This window comes from Squalius cephalus (assembly GCF_949319135.1).
Source record: "Squalius cephalus genome assembly, chromosome: 5".
NCBI classification, from domain to species: Eukaryota; Metazoa; Chordata; class Actinopteri; order Cypriniformes; family Leuciscidae; genus Squalius; species Squalius cephalus.
The window spans coordinates 38,947,337-38,965,193 of NC_137126.1; the positions used below are offsets into that span (position 1 = coordinate 38,947,337).

Below are 17,857 nucleotides of genomic sequence, written 5' to 3' on the forward strand. Positions count from 1 at the left end.
TTTATTTATAAAGCGCTTTATACAATACGGATTGTTTCAAAGCAGCTTTACAGTTACAACAGGAAAATGATTCAATTATTCGAACAGAGTTCATTTCAGCTGTGCTGTACAGCAGCTCTAAAAGAAAATGGTGTCATTTAGATCCCTGTCTAACACTGATCTGTGACCCCAATAACAAACATTTGATACTCTGTCCTCTTTAGAAAATCAAGTGCTGCTTTTTTTTGCTGATTGATGTTTTGATAGCCAATCTCATGCGCTCAATCTCTGTGAACTCAGAGACTCATGGGCAGTGTTGCCAAGTCTGCGGTTTTCCCGCGGAATCGGGCTACTTTTACTCTGTTGCCGCGGGTTGTTTGTCAAGTCCGCGGGTTGAAGCGATACCAATAGCACAATATTTACTCCCCGAAATGCAGGAACCCCGTCAAAAAACGTGGATTTTACCCCCTGGAGCGCGATTTGGCTAGTTTTGAGTAGCAATTGGGAGTGTTTTGTTGTTAAAACCTGGCAACCCTGCTCACTGGTTTTATGTGAAGTGCAGTCAGAGATGGTCTTATTATTGGGAGATTCCAGGGTCTGTGGCTCTTCTATTGGAGAAAGCGTAACTGCTAACTTCGATCATGTGTCTTGATAACCAAACACATTACAGCCTTGATGTCACTGAATTTAGTTCAGAGTTGTGCAACAGTCACTGTTTGCGGATACCATAAAAATGAATGAGAAGTGTCGTAAACTGAATCATACCTGTTGTGCAATTGTCAGTGACTTTGCTTATAAAATAGCATTTTTTTTCTTTGGTGTAAACTCTAAAAAATAGATAAATCCAAATCGAATGTTGAAGATTAGCCAATGGGCTGTCGATCCATTAAATCAGGGATGGGCAACTTCGGTCCTGGAGGGCCACTGTCCTACAGAGTTTAGCTCCAACCCTGAAAAAATCACCTGCCTGTAATTTTCTAGTAATCCTGAGGACCTTGATTAGCTTGTTCAGGTGTGTTTGATTAGGGTTGGAGCTAAACTCTGTAGGACACTGGCCCTCCAGGACTGAAGTTGCCCATCCCTGCATTAAATGATAAGCCGTTTTCCCACAAAAGCAAGCAGTGTATTGAAGCCTCTCCTCCATTGATATCCATTAAAAAAAAAAAAAAAAAAAAACCCCTCTGATCTCCTTCTCTGCGTATCACAGGATTTGCAGACGTTATGCTTTTTTAGGCTTGCCTTCTAAGTCGCTTTGGAATGGTGGCGCATGGTCGGCTGTGATAACACTTTACAAAAGCCCAAACTGGTTTAAGCTGCCTCATCCCAACCTCAAAGCATCTTCTGATACACAAACAGCAGCCGCAATTAAGCCTCGTTTGGGCTACGTTCACACTGTCAGTCCAAATCAGATTATTTGTATCTCTGATTGGAATCTGATCTAAAATTATTGACGTCCACATTGTTTATCACAACTATTCAGATCCAATTTGTCCATGCCGTTCTTTCATTTTCCTAAATATCTTCATTGGTTTCTACGCCAATGATGCTGCATTGGTAGGCATACAACAACAACCACAACATGGAGGGGTTTGCAATACAGATGTTGTCTTATTTACAACATGACAATGTGTAGCCGCCGCGCTAGACTGCGTCTTATGAGGCAGCGGCAGAACCAGAGGCTGTTATGCGTGGCTTTATTCCGTGCTGTCGTCTCCACCAGTTTCGAAACATGTCTCCGTTATATTGTAATTTTCTGTTCGTCCGGCACTTTGCAACAACATAACCTTGTTTCTGCAGAGACTTTCAGCATATTTCCTATAACAATGTCTGACGTTCACATTTTACATGGCGTGAGAGCCACTTAAACCACGCTAAATTCAATCAGAGTAGTCAGACTGATACAGATTTAAAAAGACTTCAAACCACATGTGAATATAGCTCGAAACTAATTTGTATTTCATGCGTTTTTTTTTTTTTTTTCGTTCACACTTGCTGAAATCTGAACCTACCCTTAAGACTGTCAGTCCAAATCCGATTTTTGTGCATATCCGATCATATTTAGCTAATGTGAACGGCAAAATAAATCACATGAATTTAGATTTTATTTCTTTAAATGTGTTTTGAGCTACATTCAAATGTGGTTCGAAATCCTATTCAAATCGCATTTCTGTAAATCGGTTTCTGTCTGACCGCTCTAATTGGATTGCGCTTGGTTTGTCACTTCCTCACGCCACGGAAAAATGAAAGTCGCTGCAGAAACAGGGTTGTGTTGTTGCAAAGTGCCGGTCGAGCAGAAAATTACAATATAATAGAAACCTGAAGACTGGAAACAATGGAATAAATGCGCATACCAGCCTCCTACATGTTTGCTGCTGCCTCAGAGGAAATAGCAGTCCAGTCAAAAAGACAACGTGTTTTTCAAATCCCTCCATGTTGCTGTTGTTGTTATTGGGGTATACCTACCAACGCAACGTTATTCCCATAGAAACTAATGCAGATATTCAGAAAAACAAGAGAGTGCCACAGGAGACAAAAATCCGATCTGGACAGTCAATAATTTAGATCAGATTCCAATCGGATACACAAATAATTGGATTTGGACTGACAGTGTGAACGTAGCCTTAGCTGCACTCGTTCACTTTTTTCCTGTAGAACCTATTCCTTTTCCTAACTTAATCTTTTACGTCCAATACATATTTTATCGTTTTATCCCACTGTTTTTGTTTTACATCTTTCTTTCTCACTCTGTACCCCCTTTCTCATCCTCATCTTCTCTTTGCGTAAGCCACTTCTACTCAGGTTTCCACTGCAGGGGTAAATGCATCAAACAGTGATGTAATGGTTTTTGCGGCAACAGTAGAGTTGCCCTACCATATTAGCTGGGGAATAGTGCCTGCTTTATGCCACATTAGAGGCTCGTCTCCCAGGTTAAGTGTCCATTTTCTGCCCTCAGCATAGGGCTAGTTGATGATTCATGTCTGGAATATGTACTCAGTTGCTGTGCAACACGCCTGCGTGTCACAGAACAGTGTTAGGACGCAGCTGGGTATCCCGGTAGCCATCAGGGGAGCAGATGGTCTGATTTTACAGCGAACGCTGAAGAGATTCGCACTCCTCTATGAATGCTTTTATTATGACATATTGATTATTTTAGAGTCTAGAGGAAATTAAGGTGGATTTCTTGGAGGGGGCCGTTTCAAAATGTAGAAAAACTGAAAAAACATGCAAGAGCAATCTTGTGTGAAGTCTTTGTTTTATTATTTAAGAAAATATCCATTTTATAGTAATTTCAGAAATATTTAAAACATTATGAAAAATTAGTTTTAGGATGTTTTTTTTGTTGTTTTTGTTTTTTACTTGACCAGCCATTTGGGAAAAAAAAGCTCATAATTTCTGGGGGGTTTTTATCAATTCAATCTATTTTAAAAGACAGTTGTTTAATGTGAGATGCCTGTGGGTGCAAATGAAGTATATGGAAGTCTTTTCACAGGACTCAGCAGAGGGATGTGTTTGTCTGGGCTTTTTCCACTCATTATCTCCCTTCTTCGCCATACAAACCCTCATTTCACTTCCTGTTTGCCTTACATGGAGCACCAATATTGAACGAAGAAATGACGCTGGTTTAGTCATTTATTTTAGTCACAGCAGTTTGATTTTAAAGGGATAGTTCACCCAAAAATGAAAATTCTGTCAGTAATTACTCACCCTCATGTTGTTCCAAACCCGTAAGACATTCGTTCATCTTCGGAACACAAATTAAGATATTCTTGATTAAATCTGAGAGTTGTCTAACTCCTCCATAGGCTTCTAAGGGACTGAAACTTGCTGGCCCAGAAAATGTATTAAAGACATCGTTAATATAGTCCAAGTGACTCCAGTGGCTCAATCTTAAGTTTATAAAGCGACGAGAATACTTTTTGTGCGCAAAAACAAACAAAAATAACGACTTTATTACACTTTTCATTTCCTTCTCTCTGGGCCTCGGGTCTTTGCACGTAGTGTTTAAGCGTAGCGCGTCTGTGTTGCACGTCACCACGTATCACACATGACCAGCGTCGGCCAATAGTGAGCCTGACGCGCTACACAGAACACAGACGCACTACGCTTAAACACTACGTGAAAAGACCCGAGGCCCAGAGAGAAGGAAATGAAAAGTGGAATAAAGTCGTTATTTTTGTTTGTTTTTGCGCACAAAAAGTATTCTCGTCGCTTTATAAACTTAAGATTGAGCCACTGGAGTCACTTGGACTATATTAACGATGTCTTTAATACATTTTCTGGGCCAGCAAGTTTCAGTCCCTTAGAAGCCTATGGAGGAGTGAGACAACTCTCAGATTTAATCAAGAATATCTTAATTTGTGTTCCGAAGATGAACGAAGGTCTTACGGGGTTGGAACAACATGAGGGTGAGTAATTACTGACAGAATTTTCATTTTTGGGTGAACTATCCCTTTAATAAATCTTTGGACAGAACATGAGTAGTGCTGAATGAATAATGAATCATGTTTGTCCCTAGTTCTATTTTGGAGTAAACAGGATATTTTTTTATCATGTTTATTCACTGTACTGTGTATGACTATGTGCTGCATACTGAAAGCTTTCAAAATGTTCCCTTTTTTCTTTATAACATTTTTAAAACAAACCAGTCAAACAGGACTTCATAACAGGTAGGATTCCCAAATCAATCATGAGTAAGGGCTGGGCGTTAAAAATGGCAAAGACATAATCAACAAACAGAAACAGTGTAGTTATTGAATATCTGATCTTTCTTACACACTCATGACTCATATGCTTGGGTGCACAACCCCCCCCCCCCCCCAAAAAAAAGCAGCCAACCTGGCTCCAATTTTACTTTGGAAACTTTGTGTAATTACTTTGGAAAATAAAAGTGGGTCAGTTAACCGGTACCATGGAAAGGAAGTAAACTATCTGCACTAATTAAATCTGATTGCTTGCTTCCATGCTCCAGAATGCCATAAAAACCTTGACATAATTTCCAAGATTTCATAAAATTCTGATCTGATACAAGAAGACAAGATGGTACTTAGAGATTTATGGTGAACTTCAGCAGAAAACATGACACAGATCTTACTGTGCTGAACAGTGCTGAACTATTGAAAACCGACAGCTGTATTTAATAAAGTTGTGTACTGTACTTAAAGGGAACGCACTTAAAACAAAGGGAAAGGTCAGAGTTATCCAGAATGTACCACTCAGAAACTTTTAACAAAAAGAGCATGACTATGAACAAAGCAGGTGTGTGTATATGTATGTCTTTCTTCTATTCTGAGAGGACAGCCGCATAGCTTACACCGATTGTGTCATCACTGATCAACACCTTGTCTCCTCAGGGGACCCTCTGTTTCCTAGTAAATAATAGAGGCGCTCGTTGTTAATGTTCCTTGATCTCCTAATGAAGTTCTGCTCTGTCAGATTTGTTTAATAAGGATGGATGACGTGAATGAATTGATAGTGCTGTAGTGATGAATTTGTGCGCAGGTTTCGGCCCATTTCATTCTTTTCAAACCCATGTTGAGTGAAAGCTCATTTAGGCACATAGCTTTCGTCAGAAAATATGCTAATAACATTATATATGACTTTTTCAAATTGTAATATGTCTGAAAGAGGTCCGGTTGTGTCATCTGAGAATGGAATCAAAACAAAAAATTCATAGATGGTCTAATAAAAAATATATAACTGTAGTTTCATTAATAATGAAATTACTAATGATCATAATAATAGTATATTATAATTGATTATACATTGTATACAATAGTAGTGGTAGTGTAATTTTTTGTAATTTTACATTTTATTATTTGAATATATGTGTGTTATTTGAAATTATAATTAAATTATTATATATAATATCAAATTATTGTTATATATTATATAAAAAGTATGAATAATTAATCAAATATGTGTGGGTTCATCTTTCCCCAACCCTCCCCATGGCTTAAGTTCTGACTCAACACACGCATTTACACCTACTGGCTTTTTTTTTTAATCCATGTTTTTGGATTGTGGGGGAAACCGGAGGAAACCCACGCAGACACAAGGAGAACATGCAAACTCCATACAGAAAGGGCTCTGTCCTGCTACCCACCGAGCCGCTATTTGTGTGAGAGAGAGAGATAGAGAGAAATGAAATGATATATATAATAAATATAATAAATATATTTATTTAAAAATTCTTAATACCAATTAATAAAATATGTGTGTGGTTTTATATTAAAATACACAAACACAATCGATTGTCTGCTGGAACATTCTGGTCATGTATCATTCACATGTCCCACGCATCATTGTAATCCGTGAAGCTGCTGTGTCTAGGACCCGGAGGACGCGGAGTGACTGCAAAGGGAGTTTCAGCGATCAGTCCATCCAGGCTGTTTACCAGCTCAGCCTCAGAGCCCAAAACAACGGCACGACTGCAGTGTGTTTGTTTGGAGAGCAGTGTGGCTCGATTCACCACAGGCTCTTCCATTAAAACGGAACGGTTTTATGCCGACTCGTCGTGAAAAATAATTGTTGTTGTTGTTAACATCGACGAATAAAAATGTTTCGACTGCTTTACTTTGCGCTCGTGCTGAACTCTGGTTTGGTGAGCTGCTTTTCTGTTGTTGTTGAAGGTAAGATCCAATTTAAATTTACTTGCAATAGCTTTCAAAAAATAAAATAATCTATCCTTTATTTGAAGTAATTAAAAAAAAAAAGGAAATGATGCATGAGGGTATATTTTCTTTACCATTTTGCATGTTTGCGTCAGTTTTGTACGTTAGACTGTTTTTATCGTAAAAGTATGATTGTTTAGTATAGTAAATGATGAATTTGCTGTAATTTAATCATGAAAAATTAGCCACTTTATTCTAATTTGAACTGATCTGAAACCAATCTTCCAAATCACATGAAGTTCATTTGTTTTTCCTATAGAGTGTATAACATCTAATGGCGAGAACTACAGGGGAATGCAACAGAAGACATCCGCAGGGAACACATGCCTCAACTGGAGGAGTCTAAACCTGAAGTTTAGAGACTCACAGACGGGTAACTTCTGTTTCTACTTTTCTTCTGTTTGTACAGTTTTACTGTATAAGACCCCAAAACATTATATTTGAGGAAATCAAGCTAAGATATGTACATTCGTGCATATTTACAGATTGTATCCATTAATTAGGTCAATGAAAACTGTCAATGTTGCTGATTATACATTTTGTAAATGATGGTTTATGTATGAAGAGGGCATGCTGCCCAGATGATATTATGATCCCTAACTCAAAAAAGCTGAGCAATCACAAATGCCTAACCCAAACGAGGGCATGTCTGGGACACACACACTACAACTCAAAAACACATACTCACACGAACATAGAAATGTTTTGATAGAAAAATAAAGTTTTGAGTAAAACGTATATAAAAGGTTTTTAATTGTTTTGTTTTCTTCTTTTCAGAAGATGTTGGGAATCACAATTTCTGTCGTAACCCAGATGGTTCAGAGAAGCCCTGGTGCTACGTCTCTGAGTCCAGTGGAGAAACCAGAAAAGAAGCATGTGATATTAAGATATGCCAAGGTAGCCGTCTTCTCTCTCAAAAATAATTTCTCACATATTCTCTCTCTCTCTCTCTAAATCATAGCAGCTCTTATAGATTCATAAAAATGCAGCCTAAATTCTTGACATTAAATTAAACCTTTTTTATTGAAAATAAGCATCACAAATCACTTGGTGTTTTGGTTTGGATAAACACTGCTGCACGAAATGAGATTATGATTTATGAAAGTGATTTATTTCACTTGTCAGAGTCTCTTTCTCTGGCATTTCACAACTGGGTCCTACTAGTGTGCCACTCTGTTTCCACATTCTCAAACTTCTAGTCTTACTTTCTTCCTAGAATCTGGAGGAAAGTGATTTAAAAATATTTACGTAGTGCAGAAATGTGGTATCTTACTTTTTCTGGGAAAAAGAAAATGGCTTTAAGAAAGCATCCTCTAGGGAGTGAACAAGGTCAGCACCAAATATTTTAATGCATTCACTTTCCCCTGAGCTTACTCTAAACAACACTACAGCTGAAGTAAACTTTTCTTTTGCTATGAATCATTTTTCGATAATCCAGGCCAGCTATCTTTTATTTGGTTCATTAACAAAAATAGTATGGCAGTGTGTTGTTTCCTCCTTTAAAGAACATCTCTTATTGAGGCCAGTTGGTCAGTTTTAATCCACACTGATGCGGTTTCCTTAGAATTATCTTTTGACTCAACATGCGGCAAGGACAGATAAAGTTAAACAATAACACGGGTCTAGACTCATCATCAGCCTTGAGGCTTCTTCAGTTGGTACAGACAACTGAACAAACAATAAAACTTGTTCTGCTACTGAAGGTCTAGGCCTCGCCCTCTGTGATTCCACTTGGCCCAGAGGAACATGCTTACCACGGTGACAGCTACTGATTGGCTGGCTGAGCTGTGACCTCATGTTCTTTAACTTTGTTGGAGTGTGTAAACAACTTTTTCAGAGTAGAGGGTGGTGGAAAAAATCCAGAAGGCTGGACCACAGCAACTGAGGCACATGATAATGTTCTCAGCCGTGAATTTTTCCTATGAGACCTCTGGAATACATCACGTCCACCTGATGTCCTATTTAAATAAAAATAGCCAAACTTTATCTCATTACACATGGTTCAAAAAGAAAAGAAAAAATGCAAAATGGCCTAGTATTCGCCTGGTGTTCGAAAGCTTTGTTTGAAACAGCATACCACCACACTATTATATCTGTGTTCTGCTAATTGCGTTCTGACTAATTTCAGAACATAATGAGCAATTTTAATGAGTGTTTGTTTACATGCTGTAGAGCATGTTTTTGTTTGGTTTTTTTTTAGTTGTTTTAAAGTTGACATGAAATGAAATTTCACCCTATTTTCAAAAATGCATGTTATTGATCTTATTGTGAATGATTCATCCATCTGTATATTTTATTTTAAAAGAAAAATTTGACCTTATAATTTCCAAAATCAAACTTTGATCTTCACTTTGGTGACTTACTTCAGACCTCTCCAATCATTTAGTCCGCTTACATCCTGCCCCTTTCTTAAAGTCCCCCTGTAGTCAATCTTTTTATCCCTTAAAACTCATCTGTGTAACTCTACACCCTTGCCTCATTTAGTATACGCAGTTATATGAATATGCAAATTAGCCCCACCTCCACTCACTCACACCAGCTCAGAGATCCACTCGTTGACGATCCCACGTTGACGTGATTGGTTACAAGGTAGTTTGTGATGTCAGGAACACCAGCGATTTAAAACCGCATTTTTGAGACTGTCTTTGGTTCACTGCAGGTTTAAGGAGAAAATACTCAATAGCAATGGTGTTGACCTTATGAATTTACACATGGTTTGTGTTAAAGCATATTAAAAGCACATAGACATAAACAATATTAAAAGCTTGATTTTTACCACAGGGGGACTTTAAGGCCTGTTCACACCAAGAACGATAACTACAAAGATAACTATGACGATAATAACTATATTTCAATCTGTTTATTCTAAGTGCACGCTGCAGTTTTGTCGTCTGCTGCTTTAAATGCTCAAGCTTTTCAAAGTCAGGTGAATTCTTATTGGCTCTCAATGTTTTTATCATTAATCAGCTGGAAAATAAATTCTGATAGTGATTCCAACGATATCGTTTCTCTGTGCTGTTATCGTTATAGTTGTGGCGTGAACTCTGCTGTTCTTTAATACTGAGAAAGATTTTTAATGTTCATATTATATCGTTAATATAAACTATATCTTTATCGTTATCTTTATAGTTATCGTCTTTGGTGTGAAAGGGCCTTAACAATCGACTGCAAGCTTGTATTCAGATCTACCTCCATCCAATCAACAACCGATATATAAAAAAGTTCCCATCCTTCATTTTTTTTATTTTTTATAATCCATTTCATTCGGATGTACATCACAATACACAAGAAAAGATCTTTCACTGCATATGTTTCATTGTAACTACATTTTTGCAATGAAAAAAAAAACCGTAAACATTGTAAGAACGAAATGGCTTGAAGATGACACAATTGTCAGCTGAGAGCACTCAATCCCAGACCACAGTAAAACTGTTTAGTACAATGGTTTGATGCCAATGGGCTTGTTAATTGATGGGAGTGGAGAGCTGACTTACATTAGCAGTGCAGATTGAGAAAAAAAACAGAAAAACACTCATATCCTGTTCATTCTGTCACCCCACAGACCAAAACTCCACAGAAGCTACGGCTCCAGAAGTGTCTGTCCCCACTCAAGGACTTACCCCAGAGATGGTGGAGACCTTTGAACCCGTAAACTCCTTCCCCTCGCAGGTGGAGGGTGCAGCGGTGCAGCCCGTGAAGGGAGTGCGCCAGCAGGCCAGGAGTGGACCTAAGAAGAAGAAAGACCTTGGGACTCTAGGTAGGTCTTGGGATTAGACGATTAAAACCTCAAACTATATCCGAAAACCAAGATGTTCATGCTTATATTGGTTATCTTCCCTGCCTTGGCAGGTTATGTTCTTGCCGTCTTCATGATGGCCATTATCATCCTACTTGGAGGTGGAATCACGATGGGATACTTCTACAAACGGTCAGTATAACCTGAAACACAATGTCCCATCACAGTGTGCACTTAAAGTCCCCATGAAATCAAAATTTAAGTTTTTTGACTTTTAGTATGAATATGTTAATCTTACTGTTATCTATAACAGTGGTTCTCAACTCCAGTCCTCGGGACCCGCTGCTCTGCACATTTTGTATGTCTCCCTTATTTAACACACCTGAATCAGATCATCAGCTTGTTAAGAGAGACTCCATGAACTGAAATGAGTGTGTCAGATAAGAGAGACATACAAAATGTGCAGAGCAACGGGTCCCGAGGACTGGAGTTGAGAACCACTGATCTATAAGATAGTGTGCTCCAAAACAATGACAAAATTCGCATTTAGAAGATATCAGCATTCAAAACCTACTGTCTCTCACTTCTGCCAATATGGATCGATGATTTTGATGACATCACTCGGCACTTCAGCTTCTCTGCAGATTTTCTGTCCAATCAAATGCTCTCTAGAATCTAAAGCATTCCTCCCCCTACATTATAAATAGACACTAAAGCTGTGGCATATAGTGGCACATAGTGCACTATAGGGGAGAGGGAACGATTCAGAAAGTGTAAATATACTTTCCATTGGGGCGAATGAAGTCTGGTTTCGCGTTAGTGTCATGCGAACCGGCTCAGTGCGCACACAGTCTGCTCCAGTCCAGAGACACAATAGCACAGAACGGATCACATGCGCGAGCCGGCATATACCAGAAAACGTTTTGGACCCATTTGAATCCCGCACAGAATGCTATATTTTAGCATATAGGATAGCTATAGGGATAGGGAGGAGATGAGGAGAAACGGTTAGAGATTAGGAGGAAACTGCAGGTTTACCGAGCTCAACGGCTCTGGCCGAGCTGTGATATAAACTAACCGCTATTGGCTATTTTAAAAAAAGGGGAGGTGCTGTTTGACATGTCCCGTGCTGTCTTCCTGTTTCAAATTATGTCAACACATGCTGCACGTTTCAAGGCACTTCAGTGTGGGCCTTTAAGAACAGAGACTAGACAATATATATGATTAATAGGGAAGGTCAAAAGACAAAAAGGCACTTCAGTTCTTCAGAATGAGGAGACTCAAGGAGATGTTTAGCCAATATACCTCATGTAGAATTCATAATAATTGTAGTTTCTCTTTGCTGGAGAGCACAGTTGTTTGGGATAGTGTTTGATCGAGACAGAGATAAATTATGTCATTGGGTTTGTTACATGCTTTCCTGGGAGTAAAATGTCATGGATCAGAAAGGCAGGGCATTACCTGGAAATGCATACCATGTTCTTCTAACATCAGTGTCGGTGTCACTTTAATGCCATTAGACGCATGAGAGAGAGATAGTGAGTGCATGTAGATATTGGAGGCATCTTGACTGTCTATATTTAGGGGGTGGTTTAGATGTTTAGAAGTGGGTGTTGAGTTTGGGGAGGAACAGAAAGACTCTGAAAGCTGATATTCAGAGATATCAACTCTGTTTTGCACGTTTTCAATCAGAATGTACCAGAAACTGGACTGAACCAAATGTGCTGCAAATGCAGCCAGATATATCATCAAGCCATAATGATATGTTTGAAATGTGTGTCTTGATCACATTTCACCCTAAAATCAAAGAAAAGAAAAAAATATATTCAGTATAAAAAAATCTTATTTTTGGACCATGTGATATTTGCCTTGTGATATTATTTTAATGACAATTAAGCAAGTCATTTTTTTAATTCTCATTTTTCTCTATCATTATTTATCAGATGAAATAAATATTGTAATATAGTGTAATTTTTATTGAAATCATTATGGCACTATAGCAAACACTACCCTGAAATGAAGTAAAAGCTGTGCTTAATATTCATAAAAGATGCTCTGGAGCTTTTTTTAAAATAAATTCTTAATTTTTAATTTTGTGGCGATATATGACATGGACATGTCCATGATAGGCGTCATGTGACTCACCCTCTCAACGTCTCAAAATAGATGACAATAAAAAATTGAAATCTGAATTCAGGTCTAAAACTTGAGTATTCTCGTCTCTGTGTTGTAAGGAGCTTGGATTACCCAATAGCCTTAGGCAGCATGTGCTCGTGCGTCAGCTGATTATGTGTGCTTGTCATCATATTTCTAGTTTAATTGGCTCAGTATTAATAGGCAGAGGCAGGTTGTTGAGATGAGAGAAGGGTTTAGGGACAATGTCACCCACAGGAAACATGTTATGATGTAACAGCACATGGATCTCATATATTCAAAATTTTCATTTACCTCCTCAACCAAATGATTTACTTATAGCTAGAGAGCTTGTGTGTTTTAAAGGGATAGTTCACCCCAAAATGAAAATTCTGTCATCATTTGCTCCTAAAGTTGTTCCAAACCTGTATGCATTTCTTTCTTCTACTGAAGACAAAAGAAGATATTTTGAAGAATATGGGTAAGAAGTTGATGGAAAATAAAAAATAACATGTAAGTCAATTGGGTCCATCAACTGTTTGGTTACTGACATTCTTCACAATAACTTCTTTTGGGTTCAGCAGAAAAAAGAAATTCGTACAGGTTTGGAACAATTTGAGGGTGAGTAAATGATGACAGAATTTTCATTTTAGGGTGAACTACCTTTAAGAAGAGAAATGAAGTTGGTACCGCTCAGTTCAGTTGTGATAAAGCAGAGCTCACTGCAGACACAGTGTAGGAGGATTGCATAACATACTGCAAGCCTGCCGTGCACAGCCTGAATGGGCAAGACAGAGAGAGATGGAGTGAAAGGAAGGATAGACAGTAGTGTGTCCAGTGATATGACATTTCTCCAGCATTCAGCTCCCATGATCTCGTCCACCTCTAGGAATTGGAGTGTGATCATTGAGATCCGTCTCTTGCTTGTCAGCAAATGAGGAATTAGCTCTCTCGCTCTCTCTCTCTCTCTCTCTCTCTCTCTCTAGTAGCACATTTATAACGACGCTAAAAATAGGCGATATTGGAGACCAATCACTCCTTCTGTCCAGGAGTGCGTCACTGTTAAATATAACAGAAATGTATAATATTAGACATGGAAATAATCTTCAAAATAGTCAGAGAAAATGAAGTGGAACCACTGCAGAATAAGTCATTCATTTTGATTATGTCATTCAGAATGGTTCTTTGAGTCTGTGCTGTGTCTGTGAAGATCATTGAAACATTACAAATCTGTGACGTTTTTCCCCAAGTTCTAAAAAGAGAGAGAGAAAAAAAAGCAGGGTCTTAATGATTGAAGTACTCTCCTCTTTTAATGTTCATTCGAATAGAACATTTTACACAGGATGAGCATTTGACTGCACAACACGTTTAAATTAAATGGCAAAAAAACTTTTACATTTTTTTTATTTTTTTATTGCATTTTCACTGGTGGTCTCTGACTTTTAGACCCCATTCTATTAAGTCACGTTCACACAGCAGCAGAATACGGTTGTCAGTCCTGTTTTTGAGTCCTTAATATGGTTACGTTCACACAACCGCATTCTATAACCAAACTGTACATTTTCAGGACTTGCAACCGCATGAATGAATGAAAATGAACTGGACAACTAGTTGTCTGTCACGTCATACAATGCGAGAGAGTCTCTCTGCTAAGGGGTTTCACTTTTGGTAACTTGTAGCGAGGGAGATATGAGCTGTGTGTCATCTGAAGGTTTTAGATCCAGGCACTGTTTTCCATCGGATTGGCTTCCATCAGTTTTGTGTTATATGCGTGACTCAAATGCCGTGCCATGTACGAGACGCGAGTGCAACGGATAAAGGTGTCCGGCTTGCACACGTTTACATTAGGGCTGTCAAACGATTAATCGCGATTAATCGCATCCAAAATAAAAGTTTGTTTTTACATAATATATGTGTGTGTACGGTGTATAATTATTTTCTATATATAAATACACACCACATGCATGTATATATTTAAGAAATATTTGCATGTATATACTGTGTATATATATTTATATTATATATAATTTATATTATATATAAATATTTTACATATAAATAACACATTTTTCTTAAATATATATGCATGTGTGTGTATTTATATATATATATATATAAAATAATTATACTCCATACACGCACATATATTATGTAAACACAAACTTTTATTTGGATGCGATTAATCGTTTGACAGCTCTAGTTTACATAGAAGCTGCTGTCGGTTAATGAAGATTTGATGGATGAACTTGCGGCTCATTTGGATTGATCACTTTGGTCACTGTCACTATGTTTGCTAGTAAGACAATACGGGCTTGTCTCTCGTTGCACGTTCATACAGACAGTAAGTTGCTGTGTGAACGGGACATTTCGAGACTCACACCTGTAAATAAATGCGGTTCTCAATCCTAAAAACTGACAGCGTGAACGTAACCTTATTTGACCAGTTGACAAGTGACATAAATCATGACTAAAGTCTAGATTGCATATAAAGTTGTGTGTGGCAATGGTTGAAGTAAAATGTTTATGTTTTTAATCCCGTAGGGGTCGTGACCTCAAGAAACAGCACGAGCAGCGAGTTTACGAGCGTGAGATGCATCGCATCACCCTTCCTCTCTCTGCCTTCGCCAATCCCACCTGCGAGCTGGTGGACGAGAACACCATCGTCATCACGGCTGAACCGAACAACCTGACCCCCACTCAGGAGCCCGTAGAGGGGGCCGACCCTCTTATGGGGACAGCGGGGACTCCCGGAGCCTGATGGAGGAACAGGATGAGTGCCTCGATGGGCGTCTTGTTAAGATGTATATGCAGCACTGCAGAATCTCAAAGGAAAAAAACTCCACGTCCACCTCCCTCTGCCTGTCGTCTCTTTTCTCTTTACCTTGCCTTTACAGCACGGTTTCACGGTTAAGCTAGGGCATGTGCCCTGAGAGAGCGGTGGAAAGATTTTTTTGGGGAACTCAGACTGTGTCCTTATTTCCTCAACAAAGCTGTTGGGGAAAGTAGGACATGTGGGGATACGCTGGAAACGGTGAAATGGTATAAATATGCATGTCAGGGATTTGCGTGGAGAAATAATTGCAAGTACATTTTGTGCAGATCATAACAGGGCATGAATAATCCCTGCTTGTTAAACTCCAATGAGAGAGCGACAGTCCCGTTAACTGCTCCGTGTCCTCTTAAGAAGTCGAGATGGATCAGATCATCTGATGTTCTGTTTTTTTTGAAGGAGAAGACAATCCATTCTTATCTTCTTTCCTGCCTTTTTCTTTGATTTAGTCCCTAATGCAGTTGTGGTGGAGTTGAAACTTGTAAATGTGTAACAATCTGTTGCTCCACAGCTGGGCTGTTCATTCTATAGGGAGCTTTGGTTCACAGTTAGAGCTTATTGAGTTAATTGCCTTTGACAGCTCTTTCCCAGAAATCCATATTCAATAGGCAGATCATGTGGCCTGGGACGCTAGAGCTAAGTCAGGTGAAGGTTTTGACTAAATGAAGAGGAAAGCTTTCCAGAGATCTTGCCTTAGTAAATTACATTTGACTGTATTATTGCTTCTGTGGCCAAAATCTGATAAAGAGCAAGTGAGTGCTGGCATGACTTCAGCAAACCAATCAGAATGGGTCTGATCTGTGGTCTCTGGTTACATTCTTTTTTGTTTTTTTCATATCAATGTTCACATGTTCCTGACCATACAGATGGGCTGAAATAAGACAATGGACTTGATGAAGCATGAACTGCTGAGAAATGAATTGCATAAGAGTTGGATGTTATTTCATTAAGGCAATAGAATTCAGAGACTGAAAGAGAGTGCAAGATGACATATTAAAATAATATACGAAGGTTTCATTTTGCAGAGATTGTAGTTTGTTTATGAAATGGCACTTTTTTATGTATACATTTGTTTTCCCATGGTTTATTGGACTGTACAATTCTAAGGTTCCAGAAAATATTTTATTTTTATGTTTGGCAGTTTTTTCCTGCTGTGAAATAAAATCTGTTTAAAATTATATTGTCATACTTTTATTTTTTATTTTTTTACATGATCTTTAATAGTTTATGCTACAAAATCATTGGAAAACTTGCATACTGTGCAGTATTGGTTTCGGTTTCACAGATAAAGCTTAAGCCTAGTCCCAGACTAAAATGCATGTTTGAGCTGTTTTAACTGAAAGCAACTTGCACTGACATAAATTAAAATATGTAAAATATGTCAGTGCCATTGTTTTATCTTAAGATGCACACCTGTAATGTTTGTTTCTTAAGGAACATTTATAAAAGCTACTTAAAAGTCCTAATTGAACCAAAGCCTAATCCTGGTTTAATTTAAACCCTGTCTGTGAAACCAGGCCGGAGTATTATCTGCTCATTATTATTATTTTTTTTTATTTTTTTACAAATAGTAGTCATATGAAAGTACATAATACTCTGCTGATCAATAGCTTGAGGGTCACAAGTATGCAAAAACTTTCAAATTGACGATTTTACAGAGTACTTGCTGGACAATTTTAATTATTTGATTTTAAATATATTCAATTTATTTAAAATCTATATTATCTCTAGTTTGATATTGTTAAAATGTAATTATATAAGATATATTTTATATTTACGTTATTAAAAGTGCTCGCCACTCTTGATCACGTGATCATAAACCGCAAAATTACGGTCTTTGGTGTTTTATGCCCCCAACGTCGCCTTCCAGGCAGCGAGGGGATGGGTAGGTTTAAGGTTGAGGGTAGGGTTAGCTGCCTCTAAGGAGCCATTGGGGGCATAAAACACCATCGAGCCAAAATTACGTCTCAGAAGTTCCCGCCGCTAGCCTTGTACGCTAACGGCTTCGTTGACGGACACTTAAAGTTCCAGATGAGATTTCGATGTCCACTTTGGTTTAAAATGGCCCTTTCAATGCGTGTCCTTTGGAGTCTCTACTAAACTTGCAGTGCTGGGGATGCTCCTGGACCAGGTTTGGAAACACTCCAGTGGCTGCACTAACTCATGTGTACGTTTAGACCATGGTTTAGACCGCATCTGTTATATTGAACTTTTTAATCCAGTGAAATAACGCGGGTCAAAAAAAAAAAGTCGCAATATGTCTTTATAGATATCGCCACGTCAAGCACACTGCACAGTGAGACACGGTTTTGGTATATTGTATCACTGTTCGTGTTCACAGTATTTCTACATATATTGCAGAAATAGTAACATTAGGATGCCTTTCATCCTAGTTCATAGCTGCCTGTCAGCACCATATATGTACTATACAACAGCGCCTCCCTGTGGATGATTAAACACTTTATAAAAAATTATAAAACAGGTGGGGGGAAAAAGCAAATAAATATA

General features: G+C 38.3%; 1 protein-coding gene across 2 annotated transcripts; it reads left to right on the plus strand.

The window, feature by feature from the left end:
* Positions 1-6,314: 6,314 nt before the first annotated feature.
* pik3ip1 (phosphoinositide-3-kinase interacting protein 1) lies at positions 6,315-16,351 on the plus strand. Of its 2 annotated transcripts, none has more exons than XM_079871092.1 (6): positions 6,315-6,608; positions 6,910-7,023; positions 7,428-7,547; positions 10,213-10,407; positions 10,500-10,578; positions 15,061-16,351. In XM_079871092.1, the coding sequence occupies exons 1-6, from the start codon at positions 6,536-6,538 to the stop codon at positions 15,275-15,277; spliced, it is 798 nt and encodes a 265-aa protein (XP_079727218.1). In that variant the 5' UTR covers positions 6,315-6,535; the 3' UTR covers positions 15,278-16,351. The 2 variants fall into 2 exon arrangements, with proteins under 2 accessions (XP_079727218.1, XP_079727219.1); XM_079871093.1 differs by having other exon boundaries at positions 6,333-6,608; positions 7,431-7,547.
* Positions 16,352-17,857: the final 1,506 nt, after the last annotated feature.

Excerpts from the sequence above, each read along its gene's own strand:
- pik3ip1 (XM_079871092.1), top strand. The coding sequence starts at position 6,536 with ATGTTTCGACTGCTTTACTTTGCGCTCGTGCTGAACTCTGGTTTGGTG. Across the intron at positions 7,548-10,212 it reads TGATATTAAGATATGCCAAG|ACCAAAACTCCACAGAAGCT; the intron begins GTAGCCGTCTTC and ends GTCACCCCACAG. Across the intron at positions 10,579-15,060 it reads ATGGGATACTTCTACAAACG|GGGTCGTGACCTCAAGAAAC; the intron begins GTCAGTATAACC and ends TTAATCCCGTAG.